Source organism: Meleagris gallopavo, chromosome 1 (genome assembly GCF_905368555.1).
Source record: "Meleagris gallopavo chromosome 1, MGAL_WU_HG_1.1, whole genome shotgun sequence".
Classification (NCBI taxonomy): Eukaryota; Metazoa; Chordata; class Aves; order Galliformes; family Phasianidae; genus Meleagris; species Meleagris gallopavo.
The window spans coordinates 190,312,586-190,330,703 of record NC_139404.1 but is presented as its reverse complement, the minus strand read 5'-3'; the positions used below and the strand labels follow the sequence as shown (position 1 = coordinate 190,330,703).

The following is an 18,118-nucleotide window of genomic DNA, read 5'->3' as shown; positions in this document are numbered from 1 at the left end:
CATGGTTCCCAGGGCATGGCCGGAGTAGTTCAAAGTGAGCATTTGCCAACCACTGTAAGGCCCATGTAGGACACAATCATGGCCAACCCCATCAGGGTATGCCGGCAGCTGATGCCCATCTGGTTTTCATGCAGCCTCCCATACCCCACGTGGGATAAATCTGCTGATTTCTCCAAGGCAACGTTTTCTGTGATCCTCGCGTGACATTTGTTGCACATATGCCAATTAATACTAATAAATATGCTAGCACTACTTTTGAAAGGATACACAGAGCGAGTCAAACAACAAACAGAGCTGAGGGAGGACAAGGAGAATAAAAAGATAGCAAAGAAAAGCAGCAGCGTGGAGTTGATGATTCGAGGCACTGACAGCCCCTTTTCCACAACGTGGTTATGAATACTGAAAACCCCATTCAGAAGTGCTGGAGAGATCCTACTAGGCAACAAATCGCTCTGGCTGCGTCCTTTAGGGCCAGCTCGTAAAAGGGCTTTGAGCAGAAGAATCCCCTCCTATCTCCCATATCCTTCTGCAGGATGAAAGCCAACTCAGAACTATGGCAAAAGTCCCCAGAGGCCGAATTCCAGCTGAGATCAGCAGTGAGAAAAACCAAGGGATGTGTGACGTGTATCCACCATGGAGCCCTTCCTGCCCGATGAGGACCCCAAGTGTGAATCGATCTGTTTTATTTCCAGCAGATGAGGCCTTACCCAGCATTAAAAATAAACTTGTGAAGGCTAAATTCAGTGGATCTGAGCAAGCTGAACGAATCCATCCAAGCCTAGTGCTTTTATTCTCTATATCCTTCAAACCTAAGCTGGGATAAAGCACACAATTAAGGACAAGCTTGTCCTCTTGACCCTGCTCTGAGGCACCTGCAATCATTCCTTTTTACAGCCACCTCCATTCATTTCTACTGCATCTGCCACTAAACAAGACTATTCAGTGTAACAGGAAGATGAGGTTTACCCTGACATAGAATCACAGAATGGAAAAGACCTCCAAGATCACCTAGTCCAATCATCCACCTATCATCACTATTTCCCAGTAAACCCCCAGTACAACTTCTAAATGTTTCTTGAATACCTCCAGGCAGGATAACTCCACCACCTCCCTGGGCAGCCCATTCCATTGCCAATCCACACAAATATATCTGGTTGAGAAGCTGTGGGTACCCCATCCCTTGCAGTGCTCAAGGCCAGCCTAGATGAGGCATTAGGCCTATGGGAGGTGTCCCTGCCATGGCAAGGGTTGGGACTGGATGAATTTTAAGATCTCTTCCAATACAATCCAGTTCATCCTATGATTCTGTGGTTGTGGGGATGATATTAAAAGGGTCATTTTGCCACTGAGAAAAAATATTGCTATGACTACTGATACTCATCTGCTGATGATATTCCCCTGGCGCTGGAGGAAATCACGGTGATTTCTATGCAAAAACAAAGTGAGCTGAAGGCTGCTCTCTGGGAAAGTCAATGCATAAAACAGATTCATTACACAGGGACATGTCTCTGCTGCTCAGCTGGATGCAGTTGGTGCTGTGGGGTTTTGGGAAGGAGCTCTGCCTTCCGATGTTTAAATCATTAAGACACAGACACAGCAGTTCTGAGCTTCCTATGGCTTTTGGGGAGTAATTCTGACAGCCTACACTAACCATTCAGCTGTACGGCAGCACCTTCTCTTGACAGATGGATACCCAACAGGTCACAGCAGCCCAGCACTTGGTCCTGAAGCTTTAGGTTGAACCAACCCAGAATACATCAGTGCGCGCACACTGGCTTCACCCCAATGCCTTGCCTTGCTAAATATAAGCCTGATGGGGTTGTGCAACCTGCTTCCCACATCCATCCGTTGGACCAGAGTGGTATTTGAGGACAGAGAACAAAAGAGGTCTTGGAGAAGGTCTCATGGGTTATGGAGAGCAGCACATTACGAGCAGAGACGAACTCCAATCCTACATCCAGCCAACCACCACTTGCAACCTCAAGCCCTGAATCCATTCTTGTTAGTTATACTTAAGCAAGTTGCAAAAATGAACTCAACGTTAAGAACTCTCTGCACCCTAGGACCTGGGCTTTGATTACACAATGGTAGAAAAGCAAAGGGTAAAAAAAAAATAAATCACCCTTATCGTTTGGTTTTAAAAAAGCCCCTAAGTGAATTGAAGGACATGTTGCTGTTGGGATAACCTCCTCACAACACAGGGAAATGGGGAAAAAAGAAAGAGAAGTTAAAAAGAAATTATATAAGGAAATAATATTAAAAAATATATATATCCATCAAATAAACAAAAGCATTCCTAATAAGCTGGAAATGTCATACTACATCAGGGATCACAAGATTGAGCCCAGAAAGGTCCAAATGGCAAGAACACGCTGTTAAAAACAGATGGGAAAAACAAGACAGGAAAGGTTGAGACTGTGTTTCTGAACTGCTGCTCCCAACACGAGTTTTAGAGGTGATGCTGGTGTGGCTGGGGAGATGGTGGGTGAAATACCATCCGTCTGCATCGCCTGAGCCACCCCTGTGGAAACCTTAATGCTGGGGGACGGAGGAAAAAAGCTTCATGCTTAAATTCTTAATCAGTAACTTTGGAAATTTAGATTTTCCAGCATCCTGAGCCCAGGCTGGCCATGTGATGATTCAGGTTAACAACGCAGCTTTTTATATCTTGGAGTCGTTGTTTGGGGTTTTTTTTGTGTGTGTGTGAAGTAGTAAGGCTTGGTCCTCACTGTAGGATTGTGCTTCGAGGCAGAGATTCAGGCTGTGTTTCTGCATGGGGGGATGGCTATGGGCTTGCAGAATCACAGAATGGTTTGGGTTGGAAGGGACCCCCAAAGGTCATCCGGTCCAACTCCCCTGCACTGAACAGGGATATTCACAACTCCATCAGGTGCTCAGAGCCCCGTCCAGCAAGATGCTCTACTCAGCACTGTCCAAGCAGGTCCTCAGCAAGCAAACACAAAAAGGTACACACCGAGGAAAGGGGGCTGACAGCAGGGATCCACTAAATGTTAAGAATTAAAAGAAAAGGAAAAAGGAGGGCAAAAATAAATGGAAAGAGCAAGGAGAGATGGGGAGATAAAACTCCCGATGACAAGCTTGTAGGATATACTAGATGGTATCAGCTATCCACCGACCCTGTTAGAGACTTTCCAACCTAAAACCACACACATATATATAACAAAAAGCCTTCTCCGAATGTGTGAAAACAGAGCTGGAGCAAGCATAGCAATGGATGTGGGGAGCCCCGGTTGGGGCCATGCTTTCCAGGAGCTCCAACATGACCAAGCCCAGTGCTGTTTTTTATCAGAAGAGAGGCTAGCCTGGAAGAACTCAAAACAAGTTGAACTCAAAAATCTGGAAGATCTCAAAAATATTTGTAAATATCAGGGTTTGGCTCAGGTGCCTTTCCATGTGGGAGAGGAGGAGAGGAACACTTTCCAAAGCTCAAACCAATGCCTTCTATGAGATACAATAAACTCAACTGATTCCCTTTATTATTTTGCATTCCTTCATGCTTTGGGTTCCAAGAGATGCCTAAACTTCCAAGTGCATAGGCTGTCAGCATAGCATTTCTAGCCCAGCAGGAAGTAGGAGCAATCTCCAGGGAGAGGCTATTTTTGGAGACCTAGCCAGTTCCAAACCAAGCCTTCAAACTTTTGCTTGTTATTATTCAGATGAAGGCAGCAGAGCGGGAGAACTGAGGCATTCCCACAGAAGCTTGCACTGCTTCTCACACTGCTGGCCTCTCAGTGCTGCACGGAGATGTCTTTATGGGGTTGGGATAGATTTGGAAACCCATGGGTGTTGTTCTGGGAGTTTCTAAGGTCCTGAGTGGAGATGTAGGCATTTGGGTAAAGCTGTCTTCCAATTTCAAAACAGGAGTTCTTAATTTCTGCACGGTTGCATGGAGGCCAAAGTGGACAGAGAGTATTCCTGTCCTTTTCACCCCAAACACTCCAATCAAAACCCTTGTATGTAACAAAGAATTGCACTAAAATAGCTTTGCATGCTACTCTACACACCAGTAGTATTAGCATGGATGGCAGTAGGGCACCCCAGAGCCACGCTGCTGAAGAACTGCATTACACAACGTTAACTGCATCATCCTTTTTCTTATTTGTTTTTTCCTTTTACAACTCCTATTTTATATGTCAAAAACAAACCAACATATTTAATAGCCATCCCTGATTCATTACTTAAGATAAATAAGTTAAAACAGAAACACCGGGCAGTATGCAATGAAAAACAAACAAAAAAAAAGACTCATACTAAAAACCCTTTGGCTGAATTTAGTATCTATTAGAACCCGCAGTCATGATGGAAATGTATTTATAACTGCAAACCTCCACTAAATTACCTTAACAGCCTCTAGCTGTTGCTCTGATAGCCAAAACAGCACAGTAAATTACCAGCTCACTGTACAAAATTATATGCGTTGCTATTATACCACGTTTTAGCCCCAGACACACTAAAGCAGGGTGAGATTTACTCTCGCTACCCAAGCAAGCTCACGTGTGTACACTGAGTACATCCCCTGACTGCAGCTGCAGGGCACAAACCCACGGTGAGCACAGCACCAGCAACAAGGGCTCGGCTTTCCCCCTCCTTTCCCACGTCTGAAGGGCTTTCCGCTCATCAGAGCCTCTGTCCTGGCTCTCGGGCTGAGCTTTCCAACAGGCTGAATCCACTCTTGTCTCGTTGATCATAGGATTTCAGGATATCCCGAGTTGGAAGGGACCCATGAGGTGCATCGAGTCCAACTCCCGACTCCAAACGGGACCTCCCAAAGTTCAGACCCTATGTCTGGGAGCACTGACTGCAAGGAAAGGCAGACACGAAGGGTTCCTCACCAGGAGCACAGGCTGAGAAGTGTGGGACCAATGACTTCCAGAGGACCTTCCAACCCATGAGTGATTCTGTGGGATGCAACGTAGAAGTGGGTAGGAAGATAGGACTGAAGGATGCTGGTGGATGTTGATATCCAATTCTCAGCTCTCTGACAGCCTAAGAGTCACTTCACACATGCATTTCCTATTTATAAAGCAGAGATAGGAAAAACCCAACTATCCAGCACAGCCACAAAGGCAATTTCTTCTTCAGAAACCTGGTGGATGTCCAACTGCTCACCCCAAACTTCTGCTAAGTTGAGATGACCAATATTCAGATCCTTCAGATCCTTCAATTCTTCACCTCAGCGCTGTGATGCCAAGATACTATAATTTTCAGGATAGATGGATGAATGTTAAGAAGATAGTGAAAAAAGGAAGGTGTAAAAAGTCAGGGGAAGAAAACAAACCCAAACCTATCCTTACCTCCTTAGGAGGAAGTTTTTCCCACAGAGGGTGGTGACACACTGGAACAGGTTGCCCAAGGAGGTTGTGGATGCCCCATCCCTGCAGGCATTCAAGGCCAGGCTGGATGTGGCTCTGGGCAGCCTGGTCTGCTGGTTGGCAACCCTGCACATAGCAGGGGGTTGGAACTGAATGATCTTTGTGGTCCATTTCAACCCAGGCCATTCTATGATTCTGTGATATGATTCTATGATTTTTCCCCATGTTGATGGTTTTTGGGTACAAAGGGATACACACAGAGTGGCTTGGGCTGCAGGGAGACCTTAAGGCCCACCCAGTTCCAATCCCTGCCATGGACAGGTTGCCCCCCATTAGCTCAGGCTGCCCAGGGCTCCATCGAGCCTGGTCTTGAGCATCTCCAGGGATGGGGCACCCACAGCTCTCTGGGCAGCAGTGCCTGTGCCTTACCATCCTTCGAGTAAAGAATTTCCTCCCAATACGTTACCTAAATCTCTTTTTTTATCATTAGTCATAACTTCCACATGCTTTGACAGCCACAAAACCAAAAGAGGGTTTACACCAGGCCCTCCCATATTGCAAAAGGACCATGCCTAACCCGCAGCAGTTTGAGCAGCACCGTGCAGCAGAGAGGAGCGTGTGATCTATGAGCAGCTCATCCACAACATGTAGTGCTGGATTCTCACTTCCGTCTCAGCCCCAGCTACGGCTGGCTAGTGGGTGGCTTCAGGTACAAAGAAATGCAAAGAACAGGCTTTAAAAGTTCTTATTTTTCTCATTAGAAATGCAAATCTTGAAGCTTCTTGCCCTCAGCACCTTGATCCTCATGGAAATGAACGTCCACAACACCGACCTGTGGGACAGCCTACCTCTGCTTGCACATGCGTGTAATTACTGAAGGGCCTTCCGTATTAAAAAAGCGTGCAAACGACCTTCCCCTCTGCACAGAACCCATTCCCAACTGCTCCTTGGAACGCCAGCACATGATGCATCTCCTGCATGTGTGCCAGCTGGCCGTGCTGATTTGATGCTAAAACGAGCTCACTGATTGATTTTGAGTTGAAGCCTCAGCCAACGTGTTTTGCAAGCGTTTAAGACAACAGCCCGGTCCTTTCCAGCCCTTGCTTGTGTTGCTTTGCAAAGGGTGCAATTCAGGAGCTCAAATCACAGTGGTGGGAGAGGCTCTGTGCTGGATCTTGCTGCTCCCAGAACGATGCAGGCTGTGTTGTAGGTGGGAACTCTCCAAGAAGTCTTGCGAGCCTGAATGTCCATAACCAGCTCCTTTTCTACAATTGATGCCAAGGGATCATAAATGCCCGATTCTTGAGTGCAAAGGGGACCAACGTGGGCTCTGAGCTGGGTCCAGCATCACATCTCCCCAACGGATCACATCATGAGAGACAGCTCGCCCCATTACATGGGGTCACATTGCACACATCCCATTCTATGGGTGGGTTCAGGTGATGGGGTGGGATATCCACCTAACAGTGTGCTATTGCAGCCCATGGCACCTTGATGATGTGCCAAACGCTTTGAGGCACCCCATAAAACATCCCAGCAGCCAAGGCGGGACCCCTTTGCACGGATGGCAGCCCGATGTGCTCTACCAGGTTTCTCTCCCATTCACTCTCTCTGGAAGGTGGCTGTCCCTCGCTGTTTTGCAGACCCGTGGTGTACAGCTTTCCCAGGCTCCTAATCATTCTCCTCGCCCTTCTGCAAAGAGCCTGGTGTCAGGGGTCCACCCACACACATTTCTGCGGGATAAAGTCCCGATTGCTGGCAGGAAGGCTCTCTGCACACACAGATGGCTCACAGCTCAAACCCCAATTTCCAGCCTCCTCCAGGGACCAGCCTGCATCACTTCTCAGCATCTGCCCAGCACAGACAGGAGGACTCTAAGCCCTGCGCTCCCTGTGATCACCAGCATCCTATCTCTTCTATTTTGTCTTTTATTTTGTAATTCTATTTATTTTGTATCTTTTACCCCCCCTTCGAGCCAGAAGGAATCACACACTGCTCACTGTCTGCACCGCTGCTGTCGCTATGGATAATACACGTATTATATATAGGTAGGGATGGGCTCAGCTGCCAGGGCTCTGTTCCCCTCCTCTGCCACCCCAACCCTGCGCCCTGACCCCAAAACAATGAGCTCTTCTATTCCCCTTTGCCCCGCTGGAAACTCCGCTCTGACACTGTGTACAGCAGTCAGGGGCTGGAGGAGGCAGGGAAGGGAGAACACAAGCCTCAAGTCAGCAATTCTTCCTCTGTCACAGCAAATGACATTTTTCTGGGAGCTTCCTATCTGGAGGGGGTTATTTAGGAATGACACAGAGAGCTGCAGAAGAGCTGGAATCAAAGGAGCTGTGTGCAGGACGGACGGCGTGGGAGCAGCATGGCTATTTTTGCCTTAAATATGCTGGTATGGGTATGTGTTGGGTCTGCCCTTCCTGAACTGGATGGATCTCAAGCCCACAAGCTGCATGGCAGGAAGACTTGGATGTGCTGAGGTGCTCTATAGAAGGGAGTTGAGGGAGACTTTGAAAGGGAGAGGCAGTGGTGACGTACTGAACGCCTGAGCTGAATTAGGTCCTAAACCTTCCCTGTCCTGGTGGGTGCCACATCCATGGAGGTGCTCAAGGTCAGGTTGGCTGGTGCCCTGGGTGACCTGGTGGTGACCCATGGTAGGGGTTGGAACTGGACAGGCACTAAGGGTCCTTTCCAACCCAAGCCAATCTGTCATTCTGTGACAGCAGGAAAAGTCAGAAGACACCTCAGTTCCACCAGGAAAGAGGAGGACAAGGCAGGTTTACCAATCAGTTTTGGGAATGAGACAATCCCCATTCAGGTATGACATTAAGCGTCTGTTGAGCAAGCCAACTGACATCCTTTAGCAGCAGTAAGAAACTCCACAGGGACGTTCAGAAAGTCAGGGTGGAACCTGAACAAGCAGCTGTGATCATCAGCAAAACTTAATCACCGAAAATCTATGAGATTCAAAGACCACAAATCTTTGACTCAAATGTTATTTCCATCCTACCATATGGATGCAGGAGCTGGAACACCACCAGCGAGATGTCTAAATGCCTTCCAAAGCAAATGCCTTTGGAAAATACCAGGTTTAAATGGAATATGATGCATAACAAGTGCTGAGATGCCATTAGGACAGCGTCCTAGAGTAACCCATGAGACACAATGGAAGTATTTCAGGTGCCCCAAAGGTGCTGGAAAGTAAGAGAAAAAAAATGAAATAAAAAACCATCCAAAAGTCCAACCAGAAGATATCTCTGTTAATACTTTACAGGGAAAAATACAGACTGAACACACAGGATTTAAATCTACTGAGGCCATGGGAAGAAGGGGCCAGAGCAGAACTGGCAAAGCTTGCTAAGAGGAAGAAGCAATTCAAAGGTTTAATACAGAAATGTCTAAGAGCTGCTCTCAACTGGTCCTGCCGCACAGCCAGATTGAAACTATAAATAAAAACGTCCAATTTCTGGCCTCAAAGTGAACCTCCCATCCTGAGCAGGCATCAGTTTTGGGTGAGAAATATCACATTTGGACAGAGAAGTTCATTTCTAGGTATTATTGTAATGCAGACTGATGCAACATTTCCCAGATCCTTCCAACCTCCTCCAGGAAAACTGCGCAAGAGCTCAGAAAGAGGGAATCAAATACGAGAGGACAAATCCAGAGATGAAATCCCCCCACAGGTTGCTGGCATCAAATTATTCCAGACTCATTGGAGAAACAGGCACCGCTGGCTATCACACACAGCAAGAAACACACACTGCCAGCACTCACATTTTCCTCTCGTTCTCTAAAGGCACAGCTTATAAGCTGAAGATGACTATGAGTTTTTTTGGAGTGAGGTTGATGTTTTATTAATTTTTATACATATATGTATATCTATACATATACTACAAAAACATTCAATCATAGAAGGCGATTAGCTCAGCACTGTAAACAAGTCACTTCTATCACCAAAGACTTCTTGGCACGGATGAAAATGGAAAAGTCAAGCAAAATCCCACAGCTTTCCCTGCTCCCCCTTGCATTGCTCTGCTCTGAAAGGAGCAGTGGTGATGCCCAGAGATCAGCTGGCATGCAATAAAAATGAGAGATTTTTCTTCTTCAAGCTGTACTTATTTAAACTGAATTACAGGATGCTTAGCCATTGGTAAACTGCAGACACCAAATGAAGCATTGCCAGGCAAATACGCTCCTGGCTTATTCATGGAACTCGTACAATGCGTATTGCTGATCCTGGGCTGAACCTCTTTTTGCTCAAATTCTTAGCAGAATGGGTCTGTGCCACAGAAGTAGGATGGGCCATGCAGTACAGGAGCGACAGAACTCAGAAATCTATTTCAGATCTGTGACTGCTCCCCATGCACCCTTCCCAAGACAGGGATGAAAGTGCTGCATCACCACCTCTGGCTGCCCTACGATCCAGCTGCAGCATCTCAGCATTACAAGAGGGGAACATGACCTTGGGAAGTCCTGACTCAACTAGATGTGATAAACTACCTGAAGGGAAGTTGTAGAGAGGTGAGGGTCAGCCTGTTCTCCCAGGTAATAGTGATAAGATTAGAAGTAATGGCCTTAAGTTGCACCAGGGGAGATTCAGGTGGATATTAGGACAAATTTCTACTAAGAGCGGCAGTGCATTGGCACAGGCTGCCAGGGAAGTGGCGGAGTCATTGTCCCTGGAGGTGCACAAGAGCTATGGAGATGTGGCACTGAGGGTCACGGGTTAGTGGGCATGGTGGAGGGTGGGTTGACAGTTGGACTAGATGATCTTAGTGGTCTTTTCCAACCTTAATGACCCTATATTCTAATTATTCTAAGTCAAGCTTGGTTGGGTATGGCCCTGAACACATGTGCAAACAAACCACCAACTCGCTCTATGTCTCAGTATCCCCATCTGACCAAACCTTTCTGGCAGACACGGCCTCACTGAACACCCAACACAGAATCACAGAATCATAGAGTTGCTGGGCACAACTGAAAAGAGCCTGGCCCCATCCACTTGACTTCTGCCCTCTAGACATCTAATAAGCATTGATAAGATCCCCTCTCAGTCTCCTCTTCTCCAAGATGAACAGTCCCAGGTCTCTCATCCTTTCCTCATAAGGGAAATACTCCAGGTCCTCAGTCATCTTTGTGGCCTTCCACTGGACTCTCTCCAGCAGTTCCCTAACTTTTTAGAACCGAGTAGCCCAGGATTGGACATGGTACTCCATATATGGCCTCAGCTGGGCAGAGCAGAGGGCAGGATCACCTCCTTCAACCTGCTGGCCATGCTCTTTTCATGTACCCCAGCATAACGTTGGCCTTTTTGGCCACAAGAGCACACTGCTGGCTCAAGGCCAACACCAAGTGTTTTGAGTCCAAATTCTGGTTTCCTCAGCTGCTACTGTAATCCAAATAAATAATATTTGCTCTGCCTTTGAGTCACTACTATAAATTATGTGCTTTGGTCTGGTAAACACTATTACATCATCGCTTGCATCTAACATACTCTAACAAAAGAAAAAGAGAAAAAAAGGTTTGAGTATCACTTTTGCTCTCTTCCATAGGGAAATGAAGCAAGCTTCCCACAACACTTTCCTCAAATATTGTTTATGGTCCTTAAGTCCAACCTGTGTTTTACCACCACTGATCTCTCACATTTACTGTGGGCTTGGCCAGGACCATTAGCCGGCTCTGAAGTCACAATGCAGACCCAAAGGAGAGATGTCAGCCAAACTGTCTTAGCACAAAGCATGACGTTCACAACACAAATACCCCTTGGGCATGACTTAGGGCTCACCCTGATCACACCAGTTGGGAAGCCCAGTAAAAGAGGAGCTGCCTTAGCACAGCACATATCATAGAATCACAGAAGGGCTAGGGTTGAAAAGGACCACAAAGATCATCCAGTTCCAACCCCCTGCTATGTGCAGGGTCACCTACCAGCAGACCAGGCTGCCCAGAGCCACATCCAGCCTGGCCTTGAATGCCTCCAGGGATGGGGCATCCACAACCTCCTTGGGCAACCTGTTCCAGTGCCTCACCACCCTCTGTGTGAAAAACTTCCTCCTAATATCTAACCTAAATCTCCGCTGCCTCAGTTTAAAACCATTTCCCCTTGTCCTATCACTATCTACCCTCATAAACAGCCGTTCCCCCTCCAGTTTATAAGCTCCTTTCAAGTATTGAAAGGCCACAATGAAGTGTCCCCAGAGCCTTCTCTTCTCCAAGCCAAACAAGCCCAGCTTCCTCAATCTTTCCTCATAGGAGAGGTGCTCCAGCCCTCTGATCATAGTGGCCACATTGGTAGTAACTAACTAACTAACTAACTAACTAAAATAAGAATAAGGCGGCCTATCCAACTGCACAGGGAGCTGTGCTAAGGCAGCTACATTGCCTCCTAGTTCGGTGTCTCCATGCTGCTCTATGCCACAGATATATGGGAAATGTTGGCTTGGAGGCATTTCTGGAGTTTTCTGGTCCAGCTCCGTGAGGTGGGACTATATCAAGACAGCTGGGATTTTCTCCACCCAAGACCTAAAATTCTCTAAAGACAGAGACCCTGCAGATTCTGTGGGAGCTTTACCCTCTGCACCATGACCTCATTAGGGAAGAGGCAGTTTGTTGATGTTGTGCCGTGCTTTGCCATTTGCCACAACCAAGAAGAGCTTGGTTCCACCACCCCCTGAACTACCCTTTCGGTTGGTGGAAGTTTTAGGTCAAGAATCACAGAATCTTGAAGGCTGGAAGAGATCTCTAAGTCACCTAGTCCAATGGTCCAGATGATCACCATGAAGAGTATCACAGTGAGAATATACCACCATCACAGTGACCCCAGGAAGTGCTGCAGACCTGCTCCCAAGGAAAGAGGTCCAAGAGAAGGTTGCAGGGAAGAGGCTGTGTGTTTTGACTCATCAGTAATGATGCGGCAGAGAAACAAGGGAGATGGAGCATGATCCTTGTGCAGTGTTGCACAAGAGAGGTGGTGCTGCCCTGGCAAGGGGAATGCACCCTCTGACCTGCAAACCCTTCTCTGGAAGAGTAAGTGCTCATCCCTCCTCTGAATCATGGGGCAGACGACACTGGCCAAACCTTCTGATGGTTCTTTTGAATCAAGGTTGTAGATTACATGGGAGGAGCAGGGTGCAGCAAGGCAGCTGGACAGCTGGAATCACAGAATCATACCGTATCCTGAGTTGGAAGGGACTCACAGGGGTCAACAGGTTCAACCCCTGGCTCCACACAGCACTGCCCAAACCCAAACCCGATGTCTGAGAAGGCGTCCCAATGCTCCCTGAGCTCCAGCAGCTCAGGCCCTTGCCCACTTCTCTGAGCAGCCTGTTCCATGCCCACCACCCTCTTTCCTCACACCCACCTGATCCCATGTATGCCCCTAAAACCTCTTTCTTGCCCTTCCTGAATTCAGGCTCAAAATCCCTAAACTCACCCAAACCAGTACTGGAAAGGACTTGGAGAATTTGTCAAATTTATTCCACTGCCTCACAACAGGCGCTCCCGAGGCACTGCTTGGACAACCTGCTCTTTGAATCTTCCACCGACGGAGACTCCGAGCTCATTCCAAACCATCTGTTCCACTCCTCACAGGCAGAGCTTAGGAATTTTTTTCCTAACACTATTTCCCTTGCTGCAGCTTGAGCTCAGCACTTCTTGGCCTCTCATTGCTGGCTTCAGACAACAGTTTACTCCCTTCCCCTTTGCAGCTACCTTTGACATGCTCAAGGACTGTTATTTCTCCTCTCATCCCCAGACTAAACAACTTCATTTCCTTTAGCCTTTACATGCTTTCTAGGTTTTTGCTCATTTTTTGGTGCTTTTCTCAGGAGTGTCTGCAACTGCTTTCTATTTTCAGCAGAGGGGAGCATCCTGAGTAAGGCACAGACAAACATAGCAGCTACCCACTGGGAAAGAAAAGGAGGAACACAGTTTGCTTAACAGCCATCTCTTACACTTTCACTGCAGACTTCTTAAAAGGATGTTTTTCTTCTCCCATCCCCCCAAATTAGCACCTTGCCAACCGAGGTGAAATGTTGGAACCCCAATCATTTGAGCAGCCTAGCACTTCTTTGCACTGGCCTATGTCTTCATCCTACACCTGCTTCCTTTGTCCACATCCTATGTTCTTTTTTTAGTGAGGATGTCCTTGCTGTGCAGCTTCAGGTGGGATATTGAGGATCTACTTCCGGGCCCAAAAGAAACAAAAGAAGCCCTTTAGCGGGAGATACTCGAGGAACAGGGCTGCAGGATTTCAGCAGCTCAACCCAAGGCATCCCTTAAGTTCTTCCCACCACAGAGGAGACATAGCAAGCCTTCAGATGACCTTCAGATGGCTGGACATAAGGAAAAGTTTTTTACAATAAGGTCGGTGAGGCACTTGCACAGGCTGCACAGATTGGTGGCTGTGCCCCATCTCTGGAGACACCCAAAGTCAGGCTGGATGGGCTCTGAGCACCTGATGGAGCTATGGGTGTCCCTGTTCATTGCAGGGGAGATAGAACACATGGTCTTTAAAGGTCCCTTACAATTCATATGATCCTATGATTCTATGACCTTGAGCAAACTGCTCCTGTTTGATGTGAAGATGTCCACTGCTGCACCAAGCAAAACACTCCCCTCAGTGTTTAAAATAGTGGGAGAACAAGAAAAGCATTAAAAGACTGTAAAACCAGTGTAAGGAAAAAAGGGTTTGTTTGCATCAGAATTGTAGCTGCACATCTCAGCCAGAGAACACACTGCCTTCATGGTACATAAATGCACAGGCAAAGCATGCTGACTTAACGACAGGAAGCTCTGAGCTCCTCAATGATGACAGCAGTTAATTTCTGCATAGCCTTTCTATAGGAGCCCACCCCAAACCTGGCTCTGCATAAAGAGAACTGAGCCCCCAAACCCATATGGGGCTGGGAGACAATCAATCACACAACGAAAGCCAAGGGGTTTGGTTAGGGACTGGATTTTGTATGTATGTATATACACATATACACACACACATGTATACACATATACATATTTATTTATTTGTTGATTTATTGCAATGGGTGTTTTAAGGAAGAGCCAGAGCTAAAGGATGGCTCTGTGCTTTGTGGCTGCACATAATAAGACCTTTCCACGCATGAAAGTCACAAGGGAAGAAGGTATTAAAGAGTTTGCCTTGAAAAATACTCAAGCCAACCAGTGATGGAGCTTGGCATCCCAAGCAGAGCTGAGATATTGGTACTTTGGTGTCTCCAATGCTTTTGATCTTCAAGTTTGCCTGGTTTTCCTACAGTAACATCTATGAGGCTCATCCAAGATCAGAGCCCAACGGACCAAGGCTCTGAGACCACACACGCCCCAGTTACAAGGCAAGAAAGGCACAGTTTATTTCAACCTTGAAGCAGTCATTGGTTGATCTGGTGAGCATCACACCATGGAAGAGAAACTCCTGACCCCAGTATTTCCCACACACGGTCCACTAAAGCGAGACCGTAACTACAGATGAATGCCGTGAGGATCAGGTATAGAGAAGAGCTCCCTGCCCCACAGACTCTGGATGGATAACATTAAGAAAACTGAGCATCCTCCCCTCTTGCCAAAGATCTCCTTGAAAAGTAAAACCAAAACAAAGCCCGGCTTACACAGCACAGCCCTTCCAAAGGCAGTTTCAGCAACACGCCCATGGGCAGACACGCACTGCTGAAAAGCGCTTGTCAAAAAGAAAATAAATCCATCATCTTCCCTGTGTCAATACAGGCAGAGCAGGAACTTCAAACCCAATTAGCAGCATCCTGCAGCTTGAGATTCCTCCTTTGAGGTCGCAAAGCAGAATATAAACCAAGAAAAGCGGCGAATCCTTCCTTGGGAATCTATACAAAGCCACCGTGGGGGCTTTTTGTGCGTGGAAAATCAAAGTCCGAGCGTGTGTTTTTGTTGTAGGTTGCATGGGAGCAGTGCTGTCAGCTTCACAATCACAACCACTATTGGAGAGAGCCATTCGATCAACGCATCCAACCACTATTGGATGATATTAATACCACTATAGTAAAAAGCATAGGGATTGTAGAATTACAGAAGCACCTTGGCTTGGAAGGGACCTGAAAGATCAACCAGGCTCCAACCCCCCTGCCGTGGGCAGGGCTGCCAAAGGGATGGAGCAGAATGGGTGACAAACGTCCCCAGACCCAACCCACAAGGCAGGAAGCCAAGGCAACTGGAGTGACTGGAGGGGAAGTCGGTGCCCAGCAATCCCCCCGAGCTCCATCTGCCCAACGCCGCTTCCTGCCCCGCACGGCTGCGTGGGATGGATGGGCGCATCCCACCACGACCGTGCTTCCTTCGGGGGGGGGGAAATAAGGATGTTTTGGAAACATAGGTGGCTTGCAAAGAGCACTTTGGGGTGTATCTGGATGAAAAGCACTCCTTATGCACGTCGGTAATTACGTGTCACGCCCTCGTGCGTGGCGTTGAGCAGATTTATGCTGGAATGCCGGAGCACAGGCTGGATATTCAGGCGGTGGTGTGAGCACCCTTTCACGGGGAGGACGCCGGGGAGCTAATGATGTTTGATGAGTTAAGGCCACCGATGACTCAGGATAGGCAATTAGTTGATTTCTGAGGGAGGAAGGTTCTTTGCTCCATTAAGCTAAAAGCATCCTCCACAGTTCAGCGTGCACAAAGTCATCCCGTCCATCTCCCAGAAATGCCTGCATGGATTAGGAGTTTGGACATTTCCCACACAAACAGCCATCTGCACCTCTGTCTCAGTACATTTGGGGTTGGATTCCTTCCCGGCTCCATCCCTACACCTCAAAGGGGCATTCAAGGGAAAGGACTGCAAAGGGTCCAATGCATGGAGACACAGCACCACTGATAGGGCTGCTCCTATATTGGGGTAGGCTGACAGAACTACTGATGTATGTCGGGCTGCCTCTGCTCTGGGTGAGGCTGGTAACCCCAAATGGGGTACGTCTCCAATCTTAATTTAGCTTGTAAAATGGGACTAAGGATCCACCTCCCTTTGAAGGGTACATAGCAACGCCTCCATCACTCAACACCAGGCAGGTGGATCCAAAAAAACACACGCATGGGAAAGAGATGAGACCGAAGGATGGAGGTCCCCAAGAAGAGAGATCATCCATGGATAGAGATCCCCACGAAGGGAGGGAGAGCATCCATGGGCGGAGGGTGGACGTCCCCAGGAAAGAGAGTACACAACCAGGCACATCCTCATGAGCTGATGCCGACACCGGGGCGAGGCATGTGCCGAGTCATAGGTGGCAGCTCCTCCAGCCCTGCACGGAGCCCATCAGGCAGAGGAAGGCTCGAAGAACAGTTATTTCTTTCAACGAACAGCGGGGAATGTGACAGAGGCGGCATTTGGACCCTCTTTTACAACTTCCTCAAAATGTTTTGATCTCGGCCGCTAATGGCACAAAGGGCGATCCGAGCGCTACCGGGGCGATCTTCAAAGCGTCGGAACATTGCGGGATTCAGAGCAATCGCGGGCGGGGAGGGGAGAGAGGGGGGGGAGGAGAAACGACCGTTATGGGGCTCGAGGAGAGAAGCAGAGATGCTTTATCTTTACCCTTAGGGACAAAGGTACCCCAGAAGCACGGCTGTGCCGAGCCGGCTGTGCAAACCAGCAGCCAACGGAGGGACCGGGCGCTCAGCTCCGTCCCCGCAGCCCGGCGTGGCTCCGATGGGAGCGGGCGGGGGGCACGGAGCCAGCAGCGGGCAGCAGGTGCAGCGGCTGTTGGGTGCGGAGCTCCCATCCCCATCGCCGTCCCCGTCCCCATCCCGATCCTCATCCTTACCCCCCATACCCCCAACCCCGTATCTCCATCCCCGTATCTTCACTCACGTATCGCCTCAACTTCTTCTCCGGCGGCGACTTTCGGAGCCAGCCCGAACACACAACCTCTCCTCCACCGCTCATTTTGATGGAACCGGCAGAGGAGAACCGAGAACCGGGCGCTGCTTCCCGGGGCGCTCAGCGCCCGCAGCGCCGGCCCGGGGAGGAGGGAGCCGGGAGGGATCGGGCAGGGCCGGAGCAGGGGAAGGAGGGAAGGAGGGAGGGAGGGAGAGAAGCAGGGAGGGACTGGGGGAGGGTTGGGGGGGGGCTGAGCACCGCCTCCCCCCCGCCACTCGCCGGCTTCCAGCGGCGGCTGTGAGCGGGGAAGCAGGAAACCAGCCCCGGCCCCGGCTCACCACGCCTCCCGCCCGCTTTAAAGATACAAAACCCGCCCGCTCCCGGCGTGGGGAGCCCGGGCCACGCTGTGCTGTGCCCACCCTCCTTTATATCCCCCCTCCCACCCGAAGGCCGGTATCGCCTCGTACCAGGGTGTGGAGCCAGCCCGTTTCTATAGGACTTGATCCATAGTGTGGCAGGTGAGCGCCAGCCTCGCTGGTTTAATCCTAAATTATACAATCACAGAGTCATGGAATCACAGCGATTTGGGACCCCGAAGCCCACCCAGTCCAACCCTTCCATGAGCAGGGACGTCTCCCATACAGCAGGTGCCCAAAGCCCCATCTAACCTTGGGACGGGGGCACCCGCAGCCCTCATAGCAAAGAATTTCCTCCTAGCATCCAACTGAAATCTCCCCATCACCGTTTTCAAAGAGCTTGCCCCTTGCCCCTTCCCCTCTCCCTATGGTCCTTTGCACCCCACCAATGCAATGTGTGCAGTGAAGGTGCCAGAGGGAAAACAAAGAGGCTGGGGAAGAAAAGAACAACAAAAGCCAACGGCATGGCAAGAGCAAAACCCTCCTGGAGGAGGGGAAAGAAAAATAATTGA

At 48.9% G+C, this 18,118-nt stretch overlaps 1 protein-coding gene across 1 annotated transcript in view; it reads right to left on the bottom strand.

The window, feature by feature from the left end:
- Positions 1-17,409, bottom strand: part of GAB2 (GRB2 associated binding protein 2) — a 92,265-nt gene extending 74,856 nt beyond the window's left edge. The window contains exon 1 of the mRNA XM_085216471.1: positions 17,182-17,409. Within this exon, the coding sequence (XP_085072597.1) occupies positions 17,182-17,256 (75 nt within the window). The 5' untranslated portion in view covers positions 17,257-17,409. The remainder of the gene's footprint in view (positions 1-17,181) is intronic.
- Positions 17,410-18,118: the final 709 nt, after the last annotated feature.